At 50.9% G+C, this 16,716-nt stretch overlaps 5 protein-coding genes across 5 annotated transcripts; 3 read left to right on the plus strand and 2 right to left on the minus strand.

Annotated features, from left to right (window-relative positions):
• Positions 1 to 2,586: 2,586 nt before the first annotated feature.
• On the minus strand, positions 2,587 to 4,306 carry N7532_002362 (uncharacterized protein; the record flags this gene model as incomplete). Its single annotated transcript, XM_056614856.1, has 2 exons — positions 2,587 to 3,882; positions 3,935 to 4,306. 2 exons carry the CDS (start codon positions 4,304 to 4,306, stop codon positions 2,587 to 2,589), a joined length of 1,668 nt encoding a protein of 555 aa, XP_056477828.1.
• Positions 4,307 to 4,952: 646 nt separating this feature from the next.
• On the plus strand, positions 4,953 to 5,576 carry N7532_002363 (cysteine hydrolase family protein; the record flags this gene model as incomplete). The annotated part of the gene is made up of 1 exon (XM_056614857.1): positions 4,953 to 5,576. The coding sequence occupies one exon, from the start codon at positions 4,953 to 4,955 to the stop codon at positions 5,574 to 5,576; it is 624 nt and encodes a 207-aa protein (XP_056477829.1).
• A 906-nt stretch (positions 5,577 to 6,482) lies between these two features.
• Positions 6,483 to 7,721, plus strand: N7532_002364 (uncharacterized protein; the record flags this gene model as incomplete). The annotated part of the gene is made up of 4 exons (XM_056614858.1): positions 6,483 to 6,593; positions 6,759 to 7,116; positions 7,296 to 7,361; positions 7,504 to 7,721. 4 exons carry the CDS (start codon positions 6,483 to 6,485, stop codon positions 7,719 to 7,721), a joined length of 753 nt encoding a protein of 250 aa, XP_056477830.1.
• A 4,927-nt stretch (positions 7,722 to 12,648) lies between these two features.
• On the plus strand, positions 12,649 to 14,453 carry N7532_002365 (flavin-containing monooxygenase; the record flags this gene model as incomplete). Its single annotated transcript, XM_056614859.1, has 4 exons — positions 12,649 to 13,478; positions 13,530 to 14,063; positions 14,114 to 14,268; positions 14,320 to 14,453. The coding sequence occupies 4 exons, from the start codon at positions 12,649 to 12,651 to the stop codon at positions 14,451 to 14,453; spliced, it is 1,653 nt and encodes a 550-aa protein (XP_056477831.1).
• A 52-nt stretch (positions 14,454 to 14,505) lies between these two features.
• On the minus strand, positions 14,506 to 16,122 carry N7532_002366 (DUF3712 domain-containing protein; the record flags this gene model as incomplete). The annotated part of the gene is made up of 3 exons (XM_056614860.1): positions 14,506 to 15,167; positions 15,293 to 15,717; positions 15,785 to 16,122. 3 exons carry the CDS (start codon positions 16,120 to 16,122, stop codon positions 14,506 to 14,508), a joined length of 1,425 nt encoding a protein of 474 aa, XP_056477832.1.
• Positions 16,123 to 16,716: the final 594 nt, after the last annotated feature.

Consider the following 16,716-nt stretch of genomic DNA (forward strand, 5'->3'; position numbering starts at 1 on the left):
TAAGAATATGATCAACGAACGTCCATTCAGCATAATTCTCCTGTTTCGTCATAGGGGTTTGACAAGCTCATACACTCCAGCATACAGTGCCCTCAAGTATCGAGAGGATGCAGAGGTTGCATAATATTCTTGCAGGTATGCAAACAGAGATCCACTTTTCTGTCGAACATGTGGGCCCCCGGGAAATCAGTGGTTTGGCAAGGCGATCCCCATTCGAATTTTCCAGCTGGAAGGTAGGGACGAGGTATGTGTGTATCCGAGATCCTTTGAACGTGTGGGCTTCTAGCTGAATCTTCTCACTCTCCTCCATGACTCGATCGAAACGTGTGATATTGTCAAGTGCCTACTCAGGACCCCAATATCTAGTACCATTGGGGCAAAACCCAGAATGTCTGCTTTCGCAGGTCCCTGCCCTTGCCAGTGCCTGATGGATGCTTTCAGGTAACCGCGTTGGGGATAAGCGAAATTCAGAATAACGCAAATTATGTTGTGTACCTCGCTAGAAAAATAGGGGGCGAGACCGGCTCTGGCCCTTGTGTCTCTAGGACCGTTTTTGAGATATCACTGAGAAAACACAGGATATGTGTGGTAGGCTTTGCAGGCAATCTCAGTTGGGAAGTATCTGTGCCTTGTGATCGAAGATCTTCTTGACACAGTCGGCCGTTTTATGTAAGTAGGGGTCCAAACACACCTTCTCAGCTTGTGGTCCATACGGAGATTATTGCCGGTGGTAGCACAACAGACTCGGACGGCCTGGCAAATAGGAGAGTTGGCAATGATTGAGACATTGGGCCCACGATTGAGCTTACTTCAAGGTCGAAGAAAAAGGGATATCTTGCGCTTTCACCTTGACCTCTACCGGAAGTAGTCCTCAAACGAATAGTGTAGCTTTGAGGTCTGTATTTTCCTTCGTCACCTCGAAGAACTCCTGGGCTTGATTTGATATCCAAAAACGACCACTTTCATGGAAATCCAATCCCACCATTCATCGAGTATTGAGCAGCCATCCTGCCTGGATGTCTTGGTATTGAGAGCAAAGTGTTGCCGGAACGTATTTTGTACGTTGCTGAACTCTCCGGTTTCGATATGACCGCAATAGGCTAGGACACTAATTGTACGATCACGCTTGTACAAACGTGGCAATAGATCAACAATCATAATTCCATGTTCCTTAATGAAATTTGGCGATATGATTGGCTAGAAAGGCGGCGACAGCGAGGTTGGCAACGGCGAGGTCGAGGGATCAAACCCAGCAGATATCATTTAATTTTTGATTCTTTTTCTCAGCGCGAATTTCTCATTCTGGTGGACCCCCACAGCCGCGTCTCTGATCGACTGTTTCTCATTGTGATATTCTCCATAGATTTCGGTGATTATCTTCGATATCAATCATCATCTTGACGATGTAGGCCGTTGTTTTGGCTCTTACCTTCGTCTCTAAGCCCTTGGGAGGGATCAATGGGCCCACCCAGGTTAGTAGATATTGTAGTGGGGAGACCCCCACTCCCTACATGGGTGCCATCCATATTAGGTGACATAGCCGGCAGTATACGGGGGCCGGATACCTAGTTCTAGAATACACCTTACAACTCCCCGACCTGACCCCTACATTTGGGTTTCTTGCTACTTCCTGACTGCTATGCGTGTGATTTGTGGTGGTTTTTCTGCTGCATCGACCCGCACGTCTCAGCGCGTGCTGCCATCGAGCGTTCCCCCTTTCAGTATATATGGTGCATCGCATACCACGCATCGAGAACGTATCCTTCAAGTGTTTCTCAGCCCGCTCCCATGCCTCGGATGTATAATCAACGTAGCACGCGAGAACATTATTTTCAAATTTGCAAATGTACTCTTCCGACAAGGTACTCTGTCACAATAATTTTGGTGAGAGCTATGGCTGGCATCGCAAATTCAGAGGGTGCATTGATCTCATACACCCATTGACAAAGTGTTCAACAGCACCCTGTGAGATGATTTCAAAAGAGTCCTCTTTAACGAAGGCGGGGTTGAAAGCACGAAGTCGTTGCGGTCGGAGGCTATCAGGGCGCGGTAGAAGGTGTCAGTTATGGCTTCGCGGGGCGTTAGACCAGCGAGGGTGTGTGGGTGGGACATTTTGTAGTTTGCGGAGGCTTTGAAAAAAATGTGCCTGTTTATCTGCTTTGGATTGTAGTTAATACCTGGGAGGCTTTCGCGTGTTTTATACTTGGCATCTGCAAAGCTGAGTATCAACATCGATAGTAAGCGGACTTAAGCGTCGGTCTTCGCGACTCGCCTATTCCGAGATGTGATGCTCTTCACGCACGTGATGTCCTCACCAAGGGGCAAAAACAATGTAAAATTGAAATCTAGGTGGCATCATTTGTTTCACTCGAGGCGGTCGAGTTGGAGCAAATAAGAATAACCATTTGAATTGATACAGTATTGACCCACGCGAAGGGCTAAGAACAAGATGACCGCATATTATCCAGCCAGATAAGAATACACATCACCTGAACGCAGGCCAAAAATCCCCGAAATGCACAGTAAAGCCAAAAATCCCTCTACTCACCCTACTCGACACTAAACATCTTCCGCCCGGAGAACCCATCACTGCAATTCGAGCTCCTCGTTAATCTTACGCTCCGTCTTCTCACGCCTCTTCGTTAATCTACGCTGTCGCCAAACAATACCGTACCGTGTCATAAGAATGAGAGTAGGCGATGCAACAATGCAAATCATCCCCAGAGTCGTGTACGCCCATCCCCAACCCATCGCCATCCGCATAGGGTTAATTGCCGCCGAAGCAGCCGCGCCCAGCTCGCACCGCATCAGGTTATTCGCGGCCGTGGCCGCCGCCGGGTTTTCGGGCCAGATGTCAACCATCAGTGCGTTAAGGACCTGCGAGCAGGCGTTCAAGACCCATCCGTTCAGAAAGAGCAGGATGATGGGCACCGCAATGCTCACGTTTCTACCGACGACCCAGCCGAAGCCGATCATCAGAACAGAGCTGAGCAGGTATGCGGGGATGGCGATTTCCAGGCGTGCCCTTTCGATGTTAAATTGGCTAATATCCTGGTGGCGGTTTCGCTTGACGGGGAGTCCAGCACGAAGGGCATGACGGCGGTAGTTCCAGTCGACGAGGCGGCCAGTCGTGAACGCGGAGAAGATACCACCTGCTCCGATAGGGATGTACATCAACCCAGTCTGGATGTTGTTGAAGTGGTACACTTCGTGGAAGGTCGTCGTGGCGCCCGTCATCACAGCGTAGAAGCCCGCGTACATCAGTCCCGTTGTGAGGAGGATAAGGCCCGTTTCGAAGTCAACGACGACCTTGAGGGTAGGGAGAGGAGACGGGAACCGGAACGCGTAGTTTTTTCTCGCTTCGAGGATCTGCTCGGCAGAGACGGATCCGTTTCGCTCACGGCATCGGTGTCGGATCCAGTCACTGATCGACAAGTTGGGCCATGGCGGCGGGATGGATCCATCACCCACCACTTTGCGGCAGGTCTCAGGCAGGAATGCGATAAGGCCGCCCGCAAAGATGGCAGAGAGGATGAGAAGGAACCAGAAGATCCAGTGCCAATTCAGATACTGACTGATCAGGCCGCCGATGATGGGAGAGAGCGAAGGGCCCAGCATCGAGCCAAGTGAGGCAAATGCAATGTACGAACCACGTTCCGAGGAGGTGATCAGGTCACCCACCAGACCGTTCGCGAGGGCCACGGTTCCACTGCTGCCGGCAGACTGGAGACATCTCAGGACCATCAGCGCCGCGTAAGAATTCTGAAGTCCGAGTCCCAGATTCGCTGTGACGTAGATGGTGAAGCAGATGATGTAGGCGGGGCGGCGTCCAGCACTGTCTGAGAAACCGGCGATCAACATGGGGGCGAATCCCTGCAAGATCTGTGAAACATTAGCTCAAGCACATAAAGTGATAATAAATTAAAACACATACCAGATACGTGGTCACCGTAAGATTGATCTTGGAAGTCGAGACACCAAGCTCCTTGTGGATTGTATCCAAAGCCGGGAAGTAGATGCTGGACGACAGTGGCGAGAAGAAGGCAGCAAACGAACCCACCAAGATGATGAACCGCTTTTGCCAGACCGAGAAGACCGAAAAGTCGCGCTGGTCACCACCTGCCTCAGTGGACTCGACTGCAGCCTCGGTCTGCCCAATGTTGTCTGCGGGAGCCGTGTCGACACGCTTATCCACATCAGCCGGCGCAGTACCCTCGACTGCGGCGTACTTTCCATTATCGGCGTTCATCTCGGGGACGTCTCCTGGGCCCTCTGCAAAGCGTGGAAACTCCTCGTATGGCGACATGCCGAGGGAGCGTGGCTAAATACCCTAGATATTCGCCGGGGTTAAGCTTGGCTTCCCAGGGTGGATGCCGAGACCGGGATACGAATTATGAATGAACTTACTGTGACAAGTTCAGAAGGGCCCCTTTTGGTGCAACAGAATGAAACAAAGCCTATTGAGATTAGTGTTGGCACGCGACTGATGGTGCTTGTGCGGAATTTGGGTGCTTGAAAAGACAAAAATCACTGTAGTAGGCGGCAATGGCCTTCTGCTGCGTGTTCCCGCACAGTGAATATATTGCCGGTACCGGGACGACTACTCTTCCACTACCGGCCTCACTGCCAGGCAGCTACTAGTACCGATTGGGATCAACTATACCCTGCTCCGCAGGTTCTCTGGTAATTTAGCTGAAACACGTTCAACCAACAGTATTCATGCTTTCCCAAACACATATATTCACTGCGCCAAGAAATCGAAGCCACATACTCGTAGCCACCCCATGTAGTACAGGGGCCTCGAGCACGGTCCATCCATCCCGGTCCCGGCATTCCGCAGGTGATCTACAAAAACCCTAGTACAACCTCACTTCTTCGCACCTTAACCTCCCTATGATCTCATTTCCGCCTCAATTCAACTTTCTTCACATTTACATTAAAGTGAAGTCGAAATGTTCGATCCATCTGACAAAACCACGCCAGGAAGATATGGTCCCTCACAAACGGCACTCCTCCTTTTGGACTTCCACGCCTTCTTCGTGAGGAGCCTCGGCACGCCCAATGCCAGAAAGGCACTCGGAACCGCCAGCCAGCTGCGAAATTGGGCAAAGTCTCAAAATATCAAGATCATTCACTGCCTCATCGACACTCACGCACCGCCGTATGAAACATGCAAAGACACAGCCCGATTCGTCAACCATTTGCAAGCACTCAATGCGAACGGTGCCGAAGAACCGTCTGAATTAACCGATGGGATGGAAGACGATGAGGTCACCTTCCTTCGAGTCCCGGGTTATGTCTCCGCGCTGAGGTCAATTGGCCTCGAGAAGTTCCTTCGGGAGCACGGCATCAAGTCGCTGATTCTCACTGGGCTCAGTACTTCTGGGTGTGTCATGAGGACCGCATTGGCGGCGACCGATGCGGAGTTTGTGGTCACGGTTATCTCGGACGGGTGCGCTGATCGAGAGGAGGAAGTACATGAGTTTGTCCTGGGAAAGATGGTCAACAACCGGGGATATGTGACAACGGCCACGGAGCTCAAAGAGGGATTTTCGAAGGTGATCGCCAGAAGGTAGAGGTGGACCGAAGACACATTTACCATGGGAGCTACAGATTTGGAACAATAACAGCATGTATTGATACGACGGAGATGTGAAATAAACAGAAAAAAGCAAAAGGCCGGCCATCCATCCTCTGAAAAGAAAAACACAGTTGTCAAAAAGTACATTCCGCCCACCACACCCTCTGAAAAAGAAAAAAAAAGGAAAAAGCCGACAAAAGAAATCCTCCCGGCACCCCGTCACCCCCAGGACGGTGCATACAATGAGCCATTGATGAAAGCCCAGAGCAGAAAAGGACACATTGATGAATGCCCAGACCAAATAACAGACTGAAGATATCCCCCCGGCACCCCGTCACCCCCAGGACGGTGCATACAATGGGCCATTGATGAAAGCCCAGAGCAGAAAAGGACACATTGATGAATGCCCAGACCAAATAACAGACTGAAGATATCCTCCCGGCACCCCGTCACCCCCAAGACGGTGCAAATACTGAGACATATTGATGAATGCCTAGTCTATATCGGTCAGTATCTGCGAAAATGGGAGAAAAAGAAAGGGAGTATACTCACACAGGTAGTCGAAAAACCTGGCCACCATGCCTCATGCCGGTGCATAGGAAGACGATTGTCCCACCACCACCCCCGTTACCCGGTAACGGTGCGAGCAGCAGAATCTGGGTCATGCCGGTGCATGCCCAGTGGCGGTCTATACCAGTCAGTATCTCGGAGAACGGGTAAAGATGGAAAGGGGGTATACTCACACAGGTAGTCGAAAAATCTGGCCACCATGCCTCATGCCGGTGCATAGGCGACGTTCGCTCGAGGGGGCATGCTGATGATGCATGCCCTGTTTGCATCAGCCAGTATGTTGCTCAACGGGGGAGGGGATAGGGGAGATACTCACAGAGCTCGAAGTTGCATGGGAAATAAGTGGCCCACCGCCACCCCTGGCTGCCCTGCAGCAGTGCATTTCCATCGAATCGACCCCGTGGTCGAGGTCGCAGAGGTCGTCGTCGAAATCGACGCCTCGGTAAAATGAGCAGCGGCATTTCTCATGCCGTGCGAGGATCTCCCTCTCTCCCAGAAGGAACTGCTATGACCAGCAGTGAACCTCGTGTCTTCATTCAGGGGGACGTCTCCCTCAGCTGAAGAGGAAGTACACAAAGGGAGCAACCAACATGGCGGCCATCGAAAGGTCCCGCCAAATATCACGACCAAAATCCAAAAATACCCGCCCCTGCACGAAGGCAGAGCTTTTAGCACTGGGTGCCACGGGTGGGACATCGTCGGATTGGGATTGGCGTTTGTGGAAGACGACGGGGTGGACGGTGCAGGAGGCTCGAAGTGGCGACCAACCAGCACTGACACCGTTGTCCTCAGCGAAAGTAACACGACCAGCGTGTGGCTTCCCTGGAACGCCCGGACGCTTCATGATCCCAACAAGAGGGGGGGCAGGAACCTTGTGTGCCCTGGCATCGGTAACGGCAGCCTCGGCGACCACAGCATCATTGACGGCAGCTGCAGTGGCCCCAGCATCGATGGTGGCAGCTGGGGTGTTGGATGAATCCATGGCAAAGGTGACCCGACGACTGTGACCTGTCGACGGGATATTAGGGGCCTTCAAGATCCCGATCGGAGTCTGAGTCGGACGGCGGAAGACAGGACGGATCGGAGCATCTGTTGGAGGAACAGCGAGGGACGAGGCTGGTCCTGGGTTTGACGTGCCAAACAGATACTGCCGACGCTTGGATCGACGCTCAGAACGTCCCTGGCGGCGGTTCTGAGCAGTTACAAGGTCGTATGCAAATTGATACTTTGTCTTTAGAAGCCGTCGATCCGGGAAACGATCCAGGAACCGTCGGGAGCGGCAAAGAGGAGGAGGAAAGAGGGAGGAGAGAAGGAGAGAGTCCCGGGTATCCCACCAACGGGCACCGGGTAAGCCCGTGTGTCCCGTGAGGAGCCGGCGAGCCTCAAATACGTCCAACATGGGCCGCCTGTATACAACATGGTCGGCCGGACGGAGAAAGGAAAGAGGGGGCGGATCGAGGACGAGGGGAGGGGGAGTCTCGCGGGTGAGGAGGCTCAGCCTCGAGATGCCATGGGACAGCCATTCAACCTGGCCAGCGCCCGCCTTCGGGAGGTCGGTGTCGCCGGTTAGCAGGAGTCGTGCTGGCCCCGGGGAGAGCATGGTCGACCGGAAATCCATTGCAACGCGAGGCTGTCAAAGGGTCCAGAGTCGAGAGAAGAAGAAGAAAGGAGGAAGCAAGGAAGGAAAGCAAGAGAGCTTTGAAGAGCAGACCACCAGAGTTAGAACGCAAAAGCTTTAAACGCCGCGAGGCAAAGCAAGCAAATTCCAAGAGGGGTGAGGAGAGAAGGAAAAGAAGAAATCAACACGCGTAGAAAGCGGATTATATACTGCCATGTCAACAACGCCGCGTCCCCAGCAACCGTACCGGAAAGTTCCATCGTTTGGAAAGCGGAAGGCGTGCGTGGAATAACAACAAACCGACATCACCATGACGATTGCGTCCCAAGTCGCGTATTACAGACAGCGACGCCAAAGGCCGACCAGCGGCTGAGGACTAAATATGGGCATCTTGGGACACACCACTACGGGAATAGAACTATGGGACGTATAGTACCACTGCAGCAACCTGCATAGCAGAATCTTACAATAAAGACAAAGGAACGCCAGTAGATTTCAAGCAAGACGAGAGTCACACCGGAGACAGCAATAAAAAAACGTCAACAGAATGAGTACGAGAGATTCGAGTCTCTGTGCGAACAGCCAGCAGCCATAGAGATAGTCTTGTTGATCCAATCGCTGAGTACTATACCAGAGAAACAGACTTCAGTATCAAAACAAAGATTAATTCGATTCTCAACGCCCAAGCTTCCGGAAACTTCGTACACAGTCATGCCCATCCAATCTTGTCAAATCATCTGGCCGAAACGAAATATAGAGATAAATTGCAGCACCAAGGAAGTCAATCAGCTGCCAGAATGATTTGCTTAATCTTGACGTCTACACGTCAGTTTCATTCGTGATTGAAGGATAAAAACAAACAAAATTACCGACTCTTCTACTCGTGGCAAATCGAAGGCCGTATCTTATGTCCTCACAGACGCACTCGTCGAAGAGAAAGATGAACATAAGTTTCCCCCCTCTAATTACACTTCTTGACTTCTGGGTCTCCTATCCCGGATCATTGGCTTCGTTCCTCTATGTCTAAGTAGTCGCTTCGTGTTCCTCTGTCCTCGGAAACCGACTTTGATCTCCTCGCAGTCTCAATCAAAGAAAACCACCGGAATTCCTCCGTGGCAGCTAGCCTCAGTGTCCCGCGTACCACAGCAATATTCAGACAACCTCGTGTTGTTTGTTACCTTCGTCTTTCTCACATCCCTCAGCTATCGACTGTTTGCCTCGTGACCTGCGATACTGACTTCCCTCACATCTTGCTTACTAGGGCTTTGTTATAGCCTCACGCATTCTTTTCGAGTCTTACTTGAACCTACCCATTACAATGAGCCTCCGGTCTATGTGGGTCCATTATATTACCGTCACAAAACTTCCCTTGAGAACAGACACAGCTGTCTTGAAAATTGGGGACGTAGTCAGTCTGATCCCGAGGGCTATTGCCACGAGGTCTTGACACCTGCCAACACCCCCATCTCATTTGTCCACACCTTCCAGATAATCCACCCACAAATTATCCCCTACCCTCAATGCGTTACGCGTGGCTCTGTCTTCCATTCGCCCTTCCCTCCCACTTGCCCATTTTTGATGTCTTTTCCATCTTGTATCTCAGTCCAGATCCATCCTCCGTTTTCTGTCTTCCTCCATCCGTCTCTCGTCCTCCATTTCCCGTTCTCCTCCAGCCCTCGCCCTCCGGATATTTTTCATTGTCTATTTTCTTTCATTAATATCTCTTCCATCTTATACTGTCCATACAACACTCGTTCCTCTTTTTCCATTCGTCATTTCTCCCCTATCTTCTTTCTTCTCCCGTATCATCAACATATCCCCCCTATCTTCTATGCGCCGACCCTATCATCTGTACCCCTCTAAATATTCTTTATCATCTGTTTTCACTATTTGGCCTTCTCTTTCATCTTTCAGACTCTAGCTATCACTATTTCCTTTCCCTCTACCATCTATCCTTCATCCTCCATCATGTCTTTTTCCATACTCCAACCATGTTTGACCCTCCTCTATTCATCCACCCATCCTCTATCATCTCCCTATTCGTCACCATCTTTCATACTTCATTCTCACGACATCTTTCCTACATTATTTTCTCTATATCTTTCTCTCCTTTACCTATCCTTTACAAGATATCTATTCATCATCCTTCAATTACCCATCACTCATCCTTCATTCTCTTTTCGTTTCCTCATCAATCATTCATCACCCAGCGTCCTTCGTCGTCTTTCTTCCATTCTTCACTGTCTTACATCCATATATCATCCCCTATCTTTCAACGTCCTATTCTTCATCCTGTGTCATTTTACCTCCACCCATCACCACTATTCCTCTATCTGTCGTCAACCGGCATTCTTCAGCACTTTTTCTCCCTTCTCCATCATTTCTCCTTTCTCCAATCTTCATCATTCCTCATCACACGCCCTCCGTCTCCGACCGCCGATGACCCTGCTACGGTCATGATTCCAACACTCCGGTTCCAGCTGTCGGACTGTTTGCTACCTGTCCCGTTACCATTATGCTCATTGGCGGTCCATCTCTACCATCATGCCCACAGTATCTCACTCGCTGCCGCTATTAAATTCAAGGTCACCACAGATCCCATCACTAATACTGAAGTGAAAGATACTTGCCATACAAACTCCAGTCGGTATTTTGAAGTGACATGTGTTGAAACGACTCGTTGTGCTGGTTGGGTCGCCACTTCGAGCCTCCTGCACCGTCCACCCCGTCGTCTTCCACAAATGCCAATCCCAATCCGACGATCCCCCACCCGTGGCACCTAGTGCTGAAATTTCTGTTTTGCAAGGGCGGGTTTATCTGGATTTCGGTCGTGATATTTGGCGGGACCTTTCGATGGCCGCCATGTTCGTCGCTCCCTTCGTGTGCTTCTTCTTCAGGTGAGGGAAAATATTCCCCTGAATGAAGATACGAGGTTCACTGCTGGTCATAGCAGTTTCTCTTGGGAGAGAGGGAAATCCTCGCACGACATGAAAATGCCGCTGCTCAATGGACCGAGGCGTCGATTTCACGACGACCTCTACGATCTCGACCACGGGGTCGATTCGATTGAAACGCACCGTTGCAAGGCAACAGGGGTGGTGGTGGGTTTGAGTGCGACTTCCGATGTCGACGCCGCTTCGAATTGAGACGCAGAGCACGGCTTTTTCACGGTACCAAAAAACACGGATATCAATGTACTAGCTCTTTCAGCTCGCCTTTCCTCATCCGAGCTTCCCTTAAGCCTGTCCCCAGCCGACACTGTCTAGTACACGTTGCTTCGCATAACGCCACGACATCTTACTGGTGGTCACATCAATCCCTTGCCTTTCATCTTTGTGACACTCTTCTGTTCACATAAGGACAGCCACGAGATAGGCGAGGCTCAGTCACACTTCTCAGAAAGATTGTGCTTTGCTTTTCGGCGTTTAAAGCTTTTATTCTTCCGACACGTGTGGTATTACGTTTGCTCAAGAGACTTTCTTCCCTTATTCTGCCTCCCTTGCGCTCTTTGCGCGCCGTTTCTTTTCTTTGTGCACCTCGGACCCTGGACGCGTTGCGATGGCTTTCCGGTTCACTATGCTCTCCCCGGGGGCAGCACAATTCCAGCTAATTGGCGACACCGAACTCCCGGAGGCGGGCGCTGGCCAGGTTGAGTGGTTGTCCTGCAGTCTCTCGAGGCTCCCACTCCCCTCACTCTCGATCCCCCACCCTTTCCTCGTCTCCTGGCCGACCAAGTTGTATACAGGCGGCCCATGTTGGACATTTGTGAGGCTCATTCGCTCCTCACAGGGCACACGGGCCTGCCTGGTGGCTGTTTTGGGACACCTGCGAATCTCTTTCCTTGTTCTCCTTCTTTTTCCCATTTTCTTCCTTGCTCGTCCCCTGTATTTCTGGGATTTCTGCCCATATCAAGTACACGCGGGCTCCGGGACTGCCGCGAGATTTTACTGGTGGTCATATAATGCTCTTGTCTTCACACATGAAGATATGTTTCGCCTCGCTCCTTAAGCTGAGACGTGAGTATCCCCTCCTCCATCTTCAAACCACGCAACTTCTAATAATTCAAATTCCAGATGACTCGTCTTCTAAGGCTGTGAACAGCCATGTAATACTTTCAGATGGTTCAATTCTTCAAGGTTATTACTTGAAATCACGGGGCCTGGGCGGTGACGGGCTACACCTTACCTTCTCCGTCACACACACCTTCTTCCATTCCTTCTTCCTTCCTTAGTTAGCCAGATAGCTACGAAATACAACGTTCGGCAAGCTGCACTCTGATTAGCTCACTACATCCAAACAGTTATATAGTACGTTTGCGGAATGTATGTAGTAAGGGTGGTTGCCTGGGAGGGACCACTCATACACGAATCAAGTCTCTGCCCGAAATACTATACAACATATGATAAATACACACTTGAGATTTCTGAATATAGCAATTTCTTTTAATATTTAGGTCAGTGTAGGTCATTTATATTTCGCCCTTTCGAATCACAATTCTGCTAGGAATCTGACTTAGTTTGTTTGTAATCTGTTGAGCTATACTCCCGATCCGGCATGTCCGCCAAGCAAAATCCCTAGGCGCACCAACCAGGATGGTGTGAAAAGAAGCATAAATCTCCAAACCAATGCAGTACTACAAATAAAAACTCAATCCAAATTAAAAATAAAAATAAAAATAAAATAAAATAAATACCCGCCGAAAATTCGCAACCCGATAACACGAGGCAAAAAGTGGTGGAGCGCGACCGCGGCTCATGCCACTCAACGGCCCCCACTCAGCATGAGACATCCCCTCCCAAGCCCCCAATATCAACGAACGCCAGAATGCGGCCTCCAGCCTTCCACAAAAAATACATATTCATCTCAAAACATCTTGAACATGTCCCTTAACCCTCTCTACACCAGCAACGGGATAACCGTGGACCCAGCGACGCCGGCGCTCACAGCGCGCCCGCTCCGCGTCGTCTGCATCGGAGCGGGGTTCTCTGGCCTAACACTGGCTTACAAGTTGCAACACGAATATCGCCTCCCATATGTGGATTTCAACATCTACGAAAAGGACAATGTTGTCGGCGGCGTCTGGAATACCAATGTCTACCCCGGCGTCGGCTGTGATCTACCTGCGCACACATACGTCTTCCCCTTTGCGCCAAATCCCTCTTGGTCGAAGTTCTACGTTGGGGGCGGGGAAATAAAGCAGTATATCCTCGACACGGTGTCAAAGTATGATCTAGACAAGAATGTTATTTTCGGCACTGAGCTTCTGCGTTCAACCTGGGATGAGGAGAAGGGGAAATGGCTGCTTCAACTGCAACGGGATGGAAAAGAGATCACCGATGAAGCTGATATCCTGTTCAACGGTTCTGGGCTTCTGCATCGCTGGAAGATGCCTGACATTCCCGGTGTCGAGACCTTCGGCGGCAAGATAATGCACACAGCTAATTGGGATTCCGGATATGACTGGGCCGGAAAGAAGATCGCTGTTATCGGGAATGGATCTTCAGGGTTGCAGGTAGTGCCGGGTTTGCAGAAGACAGCAGGCAGGATCGTGAACTATGTCCGGCGGCCGACGTGGGTTTCGTGTAATATCTGTCCAGATGTCACGAAGGATGGAAAGGGAAGTAATTTTGATTTTACCCCGGAAGAAATCGAAAAGTTTAAGCACAATCCCGAGGCATTTTTGGAGTATAGGATGAAGGTTGAGCATTCGTGAGTTGGCCCAAACCTCTGGAGCCTGCCGTTACTAATGATTGGTTGTAGACTAAATGATGTCTATCGCCTGATGCTATCCAACTCCCCAGGAAACAAAATGCTCTTTGAGGCCGTGAGCGGATTAATGGCAGAACGCCTAAATCACAACCAAGACCTTCTATCCAAGCTGGTTCCCAAATATGCGATCGGGTGTCGACGAATTAGTCCCGGTGATGGGTACCTAGAGGCCATGCAGGAACCCAACGCAGAATGGTGTTTCGACCCCATTGAGCGAATGTCGGAAAAGGGCATCGTTACCGCAGAGGGTGAAAAAGAATTCGATCTCATCGTCTGCGCAACTGGCTTCAACACCTCTTTTATCCCGGGCTGGGAGCTTATCGGCAAAGGTGGGCGACGACTCGATGAGGAGTGGAAGAGGACGCCTAAGGCGTATTTCTCGATGTGTGCGGCTGGTATGCCAAATTTCTTTATTTTTGCCGGTCCGAATGCGCCGGTTGGACATGGGAGTGTGCCAACGATGATTGGGTGGGTTTGTGATTATGCGATTCAGTGGATGGAGAAGATTGCGACGGAGGATATCAAGTGAGTATTTTCTCGAGAGTGTGAATGAGTATCATGCTAATGTCTTGCAGATCTGCTGTGGTGAAGGACTCCGTGGTCCGCGACTTCAATCGTCGTGCGCAGGTGATGCTGAAACGCACTGTTTGGAGTTCGGGTTGCAGGGCGTGGTATAACAATGGGGAGACCGTCACGGGGCTGTACCCTGGCAGCATGGTTCATTTCAAGAGTACGTCAATCCACGCTAAATCCATGTAGAGTATAAGCCTGACACCCGCAGAACTCACGGACACAATCCGCGGCGAGGACTTTGAAATTCAGTACAGAACCTCCGACCCCTTCGCATTCCTCGGCAACGGCGAACTAGACTGGGAGCGAGAAGTGGGCTCAAATCTCGCATACTACTTAAAGTAGGCCCCGGAGAAGCAGTCGTCGTGAACGTAAAAAGCATCAATTCATTAATTAGTTAAAGGTTAGGATAGGCAGCCGCTAAAGAATCAATAAAGCTATCCCGCTGATCATCATCCACGCCCCGGAAGAAATCCTGAACATGGCGGTTCCCCTTGAGGAACGGGGCCAAGTCCACAGGTCCGCGGTCGTGCACATCTCTCGATGACAGTGAGCTGCTGTTCGCTCCATCGATGAGACCTGACAGTGCACTTGTCAGGTTCTTGCCATCTAGCAGATGTCTCAGTGTATTCTTAATCGTGTCGCCGAGCGGGATGGTAGTGGAGAGCGTAAGGGTGCTCAAGATATCCGTATAGTAAGGCACCAGTGTTCCATTCCACGTCACAGAGCGGGTAACCGAATCAATGGCCAAAGTCCCGTTCTTCAACGCGCCAGCCTGTGCTTTCAAGATGTCGCCGAAATTGGAGAAGATGGACTTGATGTCCAGGACTCCCGTGAGTGGGAACGTGTTATTGCCCGGCACGAGGGTGACGTCGTTCAGGGTCACGTTCCCAATGGTTGTACCACCGCTCTTCACGTCGAGGACTAAAGTTCCAACTTGTAGGTGCAGGACCGTGGGGTTCGGAAGGGTCGCGTTGCCGATGAGGTTCGTGCCGTCTTCTTCAGGGGGCAGGATGAGGGTTGCGTCGGAGATAGAGAAACCATCGAATTGGTTCAAGGCTATTGAATTTTTGATTAGACCTGGACTTTTGAACTGTATGTTTGACAAACGCGCGATTTATTGCAAACACGCAGTAAGGGATAGATGGCGCGGAGTGGGAAAAGCAAATACGCAATAGCCTCACCTGGTGTAACCACATCCTTGTTCAGATGGACGTGAGACTTGAGCACGCCGAGGTAGGCATTAGTGACGCCTTGCATTGCGAGAGATGTTTCCTCCTGGAAAACGACCTGTCGGACGAATTCTTTCCAGGCTGTCTGGTTGAGGATCGGGGTCCGAACATTGTCGATGCCGAGGGAGTGATTGCCTTTAATCACTTGCCCGGGGATGTCGATATCGGCATACGCGTCATCCACGCCGTAGTCGCGTTGGAAAAGGTGGAATGTCACCGGCTCAATCCGTGCAGGAAGAGCGAGCTTCAAGTCGACCTTGGTTTGTAGGGTCAATAGTGTCGAATTGGGCTGTGGGTCATTGACGATTGCATTGACTAGCACAATATCGGACTTGTTGACGACCAACTGCGCGATTGCAGGAATCACGACCAAGAAGCTGAAGAGGGGGTCAATTGTGCTCGAAACTCTCGCAGGAACTCACAAGAAAGGAAAGGGAGACTCACAAGACGGGGAGGAAAATCGCGAGAAAAATGACATTGCCAATACAATAAAATAGCCAGAATCGCTTCCAATGCCGACGAAGCTTCTCTGTCCTCGTAGGCGTCTTGTGCAAGGAGAGTCCACCAGCCGATTCGACCTTCTCGAGCCCCTGAGGACTTTCATCGGTCAACAATGGCCCGCGGTTCGCGCCCAGTATGTACTTTCCCGCGGTTGGAGACATGATGGCAAGAATCGAGAGGCGGAACAGAGAGCCGATCTTCGCGAGTTCATTCGCGGGCACGAGTACATTAAATGGTGCAGCTCCGGAGCCAGGCGCACCCCCAAATGTGAATTGCATCATTCGCCGGAGAGTATAGAAGCCCCGTGGGGAAAGACGATCTGCAACATGCGGGGAAAGTGGAGCCCAGCGCACGCATGGCCCACTCGCCATCCAGCTTGATCGGTCGCAATACCACAGCCAGGAAGAAGAACCAGTCTGGAATTTGGCGTCTGCACGTCCGGAGAAGGCCCATGCGGTATCCCTGTCTTGCGCCTCGGTATCTAGTTATTGCCTCCATCTTGTGATCCAACGGCTTGCTCGTTGGTTGTCCCCTGAACTTTGTTCCTTGATCTCCTCTTTTCATAAGCTCGAACGAACTGATACGCGACCGAGGTCGACCTGATTAATATATTTCTTTGCTCTGATTGACCGCTCTTGTTGCTGCGGCGATCATATTAATCGGTTGCTTTCGGGCTTCTGTCCTGACCTGGCCGACAGAACAGACTTCGCGAGTGGATCGGACGGTTCACCTAGTTGCTATTCAACGGAGATCACAGTCCACTCCCGGGAGTCCCTCGGCTGAAGGGAGGCGTTGAGTAGCCTTGTTTGGTGTAATGAGAGGCGTGAGTGAGGTCGACAAGCCACCATGCACGGCCTCGGAGGCAGGAACCAAGA

Source organism: Penicillium argentinense (assembly GCF_028826775.1).
Source record: "Penicillium argentinense strain IBT 30761 chromosome Unknown utg000003l_segment0_segment0, whole genome shotgun sequence".
Taxonomy (NCBI): Eukaryota; Fungi; Ascomycota; class Eurotiomycetes; order Eurotiales; family Aspergillaceae; genus Penicillium; species Penicillium argentinense.